Here is a 5,413-nt window from a genome sequence, read left to right on the forward strand (position 1 = left end):
GAGAGTATTCTTTTAATTACAAGGAGCAAACCAGCATTAACTGTTGAGTGACAAAATAGAAACCAGACACACATAAATGTCTGCAAGGTAGAAAAATAGGCTGTCTAGCCTAGAATCCAACTCAGTAGGTACAGGCGGTCAGTGTTGCCAATGTGGGACACAGGACACAAACTACGGTGCATCTCAAGTTGTTCCACCAACTGATATCTACATTTTTAAGAACAATAGCAAAAACCCAAACCTAAACACATTGCTAATAAGTCAGTTCAGATTCACGTCAACCCACGTGACAGAGTAGAATTGTCCCACAGAGTTTTCTTCTCTGAGCTCTGGTAGCCCAGTGAGGAAGGGGTTGTGCTGCCAAACTGATGGCAGGTGGTTCAAATCCACCAGCTGCTCTGAAGGATAAAGATGGGCAATCTCCTCCCATGAAATTTACAGCCTCTGAGAACCCACTGGAGGGTCAGCTGTGAGTGGATTTTCACTTGACAGCACTTAACAATCTGGACAGCAGGACATGACCAGCCCCTTTCTTCTGTGGAGTCTGGTACCAACAGATGGGTTTGAACTGCCAACATTCAGATTAGTAACAAAGCACAAACTGCCCCATTCAGGGACACACATCTCCTTGCCCTTGCTGTCTTAAATTCTCACTGTTGTTGAACCGATTCTGACTCATAACAACTCTACAGAACAGAGAGGAAATGCCCCATTGCGTTTCCAAGGCTGTAAATCTTTACCAAGGCAGATTACCTCATCTTTACTGTGGGGAACAGCCAGTAGATTCAAACTACCAAGCTCACCCTTAACAGCCCGATACTTAATCCACTGTGTTACTAGAAGTTCCAAAGAACAACAGTTCTTTACAAAGTACATTTAGTGAGAAAGAACAAAAACCTGGTTAAAAATCACACAATGGGTTTATCATCAAGTGCTGTGCAAAAGAGCTTAATATTATCCCTCTTTTGAAAATAACAGGCAAATCAGACATGACTTTACCTCCAATGGTGCATGCTCCAAGAAGATTGACAATGTTCATATGATTGCCCAGGTAACTCAGGACTTTGAGTTCAGACATCAGGGCCTCGCGTTCCGTTAAGTGGGCACTTGCTAAAATTAGAAGCATCTGATCTTAGCAAAACAAACCAAAAGATAAGGCACACCAATGGTCAGCACACACAGTGTCCCACATGAACTTACGTTTCAGCATTTTCACGGCCACCGTCATCGCCGCATCAGATTTGATTAAGCCATATGCAGTAGCCTCCACAACTTTCCCGAACGCTCCTGCTCCCAAGGTTTTCCCTTTAATAAGGAGGACAGCAGGCTAAGTGGCAGTGTAGAGGCAGAGAAGGGGACCGAAAAGCCCCTGCGTCATTTCAGAATCAACAAAGGAAATAAAGGCAAGTGTGTCTGGAGACAATCAGTAATGTGCTTTATACCCCAATCTGTCGAAAGCACTAAAAATTCACCAAAAACACTTATTATTTCAGGTGGAATGAAAGAAAGGAAGCGAGTGGGGTTCCCGAAGTCATTGTTGTGGGCCCACAAAATGGAAAGTCCCTGCTTCATACTGACCAAAACTTAGCCGGTTTCTGGGAAACTCCCATTTGTGATCATAAGGAAGTTGAGTTGGGTCTATATAAACATAATTGTTGCCGTTGATCTCCTCCACAACCTTCCACTGCACTTCGTACATGGGTTTCTGGGAAAGAGAACAGAAAAGGTAAATGTTACCTTCTGCTGAGTTAGTTCTCAGCCACTGCAGGCTGGCTTACAGGCTGCAGACAGATGGTTACCTGCAAATATTTGTAGGTAAGAATCAAGACGACGATGCACATCAGACCGGCGGCAATCACAAAGCCAATCAGCAAAGGTGTGAACAAGGTGTGGGACTGGATTTGTTCTAAAAACAGAGAGAGAAATGTGGCATCACAAACTCTCAGCAGGGGTAGGTCTCTGCCAACAACCAAACCCACTGCTAGATTTGATTCAGACTCACACCCACCTGTGGGACAGAGCAAACTACCCCATGAGTTTTCCAAGGCCCCAGATCTTTACAGAAGCAGCCTATCTCATCTTTCTACCAAGGAGCAACTGGTGGATTCAAACTGAAGACCTTCCGGTTAGCAGTCTAAATAACACTCTAGCAACTCCACCACCGTGGCTCCTTTCCCCAGCCCCAGCTCACCCACCTCCCATCAACTTAAAGCCCATGGCCAGATGCAAAGCTGTGTGGATCTATATTATCCCTGACTTGTTAGCAGCTTACTCTTGTTATGCAAATGAACCCTGTAAAACATAACTTTAAGCCAAACTACTGTGGAAGAGAACTGGATATTTCGGTACCACAACAATAATTTTATGCCGTTTTTCAATGAAAAACAACATCTGCCAGGAACATGTGTTTGAACCAAAAATTTCCTGCCTTGGACAACTTCGGAAGAAATTTCCTTTTGGTATTCTTTCCACTTTCCTGCACTTTCACAATTTGGGGTCCCTCCCCCCTACAATGTGCATATATTTCATTCATAAGAAAAAACATATTTAAAATTTCATTTAATTTTATTTTATTATTATACTAGTTTATTTACAAAATTCGAATACATTGTTTTCCAGAACAGATTCTTTCAATTTCCTTCACTCCCCCACCTATAAAGTACTCTTTTCATTGATCTTTCTGCAAAAAACCCCAAATGAATGGTGTAGGACAATGTAAGAATCTTTCCTTCATTACTCATACACTGAAAATACATCACTTTGGGCGCTAGTTCTTGCCAAATGGAGACAACAAAAACTAAGCCTTAAAAACCAACGGGCCCAGTTTCTTTGTACCAATTCATCAAATTCATCCTCAAGGACCATTTAGCATCTGTTTGAAGAGCCCTGCACTCATGATTCAAAGTTTAGAGGTTTTTCAAGCAAGAGCTCCCTAGCATGACTTCCTAAAAGGCAGTGTTAACTTTCTCCTAATAGTGTTTGCAAATGCATTAAAATAATTCATTTGAAATAACTGAAATTTTACAGTGAATGTGAATTTTAAATTGTCCCTAATTCCATCTGGGCATAAAGTAAATCTATCTTCTTCCTTGCTTTCTCCACCCCTTTTAATAGAGGCAACTGGAAATATCCAATTACATGCATATATACAAGAAATCTATAAAAGCACATGGTTAAAATTACACTGATAAAAGCATACAGTTTATTAATAAGATGGTATAGAATGGAACATAGCGAGTTTGATGACGGCATCGTGCAACATACATATTACCAGAAATGGCATGGTCAATGATGGAATGGCTTAAAATCATGATTGATATGGCAGACAGAGCCTGAACATTCCCTTAAATTGGATTAAAAGGAAATATACCTTTGTTGTTACCTTTAAATGCAAAGTTAAAATGGGCAGAATTCTTGCCCACTTCATTGTAAGCCTCACACTTAAACGTGCCATTGTGCTTGAATGTGCTGGAGTCGATTGCACTTTGAACCACTAGTTTTCCAAACGGTGACACCGATGAGTTTTGTGTCTGCACATCCACCGGTGGGATAGGCTGGGAGCAACTAGCAGAAGAAAACAACAACTTCACTTACTCCAAGAAGAGAAACAAGCAAAGGAAACATTTTGGGCTTAGCACGCTTGTAAGACTACGTTAAAGGTTCAGAATGTGCAGAAAATTACCTTTGACAACCATCAATGTTTGGAGATGAATGACCGCTGCTGGGGCATTGTGAGCTAGAATGGCATCATGGAGGAGAAAAAGAGTGGTGAGCTGTTAATTGGGGGGATGGAATTGTGACTCATACATCTACTCTGCTGTCTTCGGACAAGTTCCTTAAACACTCAGAGGTCCATCTGTCATCGCTGCAGAAACAGATGGTAGCTCTACCTGGCCTTATATCTAATTTATACTTTGATCCATAAAATTTTCATGGCTTGATTTTTCAGCAAAAGATCACTGGGCCTTTCTTCTTAGTACATCTTAGTCTGAAAGTTCTATCTCAAAGCATCATAACAATGTGCAAATCTTCATGGGGAGATGGATGGTAGCTGTGCGTGGGGTGCACTGCCTGGGAATCCTGGCTGACACACGTGGAAGGAGAGAATTCTACCAGTGAGCTTCCAATGTCCCTCCAGGACCCAGGAAAACCATACACACTCGGAAAGGATGTCTGAGTGGCTGGGAAAGAAGAGCAAAGAGATGCTCCACAAAACATCTACAAGGACATCTATCTACAAAACTACAACACTGAGGGTTGTGGGGCTCCCAGCTCTACATACGACGGGTACAGGTGTCAAGGACGCTTGTCCTGACTCACTTTCTCTGAACAAGACCCTGAGCAAGTCTAAATTGCTTCTCCCATATTCCCAGCCATTTCCTGTCCTCTGTAATAACTTGCCTCTGGAAACCCTGTGAACCTGGAGAAAGGACGAGAGTTAGACAGGTGTCCAGGACTTTCATTCATAGGGTCACTATGAGTCACCTACGGCTCGATGGCACTTAACAACAACAACATAGAGAAAGAGAGCAGTTGGCCAGTGGAGAGAAAGTCATGCTCCAAGTCAAGGTGGGAGACTTGACTCTGCGGCCCTCAGGCCTGCCTTTAATTGTTTTGTTGTGTTTTTTTTGTGTGTGTGTGAAACATTCTTCTAGGTCATGTAAATCTGTATGTCTACTTGCTGTATGGAGGTAACCTGTGGCTGCTGTGAAGCCAAACACTGTGACACTGATGAGTCAAATGTGAGAATGGTTACCCATGGTGGGCAGTATTTGGTGGAGCTCCCTGATTAAAACAAGCTTGGAGGCAGGAGTGGTCGCTATGAGTTACCCACAACTCATAACACTTAGCAACAACGTGTTATTTCTCTCCTTTTGGCTGTAGTTGTTTGCTGCCATAGAAGCGGTCACCAACTCAAAGCAACGCCAAGTGTTAGGGAGCAAAACTATTCCAGACAGTTGCTAGGTACAATCTTGGGGTAGCATGCCATCAAGCCTTTCCTCCACAGAAGCACTAAATGGGTTCCAAAGCTCAGCCTTTCATTTACAAGCTGGGCATTTTAACTATCTGTGTCACCCAAAGACTCCCTCCTTCGCAACTAAGCAGCTGCCTAATCTACTGTTTTATTCAGTCTATGGTCAATCTTCCTACAATGGAACATAAACACACAAAGGCAGATAGGGTCTCGGATTTGATCCCCACAACAGAACTGGCATAACAGTTAGCGCTCCACAACTGTTTGCTGAATAAATGTTAAGAACAGGGGTGTAGTCTCCACTTTTCAAGTGTCTTGAACCTTCACTGTTACTCCCCAGAGAAAAAAGTTGAGTAGTACTTAACAAAAACCAACAAATCTCTGTGACCTTCCAACTTGTGGCGATGAAAAGACCTATTTCTGATGAAAATTGAAATT

At 42.6% G+C, this 5,413-nt stretch overlaps 1 protein-coding gene across 1 annotated transcript in view; it reads right to left on the reverse strand.

Annotated features, from left to right (window-relative positions):
- LOC102856808 (mast/stem cell growth factor receptor Kit-like) overlaps positions 1-5,413 on the reverse strand; it is a 128,203-nt gene that overhangs the window by 13,982 nt on the left and 108,808 nt on the right. Inside the window, exons 9-13 of the mRNA XM_006898087.1 lie at positions 3,371-3,564; positions 1,800-1,906; positions 1,579-1,705; positions 1,201-1,305; positions 1,000-1,110 (exon numbers count right to left, since the gene is read on the reverse strand). Of these exons, the coding sequence (XP_006898149.1) occupies positions 1,000-1,110; positions 1,201-1,305; positions 1,579-1,705; positions 1,800-1,906; positions 3,371-3,564 (644 nt within the window). The remainder of the gene's footprint in view (positions 1-999; positions 1,111-1,200; positions 1,306-1,578; positions 1,706-1,799; positions 1,907-3,370; positions 3,565-5,413) is intronic.

This window comes from Elephantulus edwardii, unplaced genomic scaffold, assembly GCF_000299155.1.
Source record: "Elephantulus edwardii isolate Elephantulus edwardi_28Jun2011 unplaced genomic scaffold, EleEdw1.0 scaffold00220, whole genome shotgun sequence".
In the NCBI taxonomy this organism is placed as follows: Eukaryota; Metazoa; Chordata; class Mammalia; order Macroscelidea; family Macroscelididae; genus Elephantulus; species Elephantulus edwardii.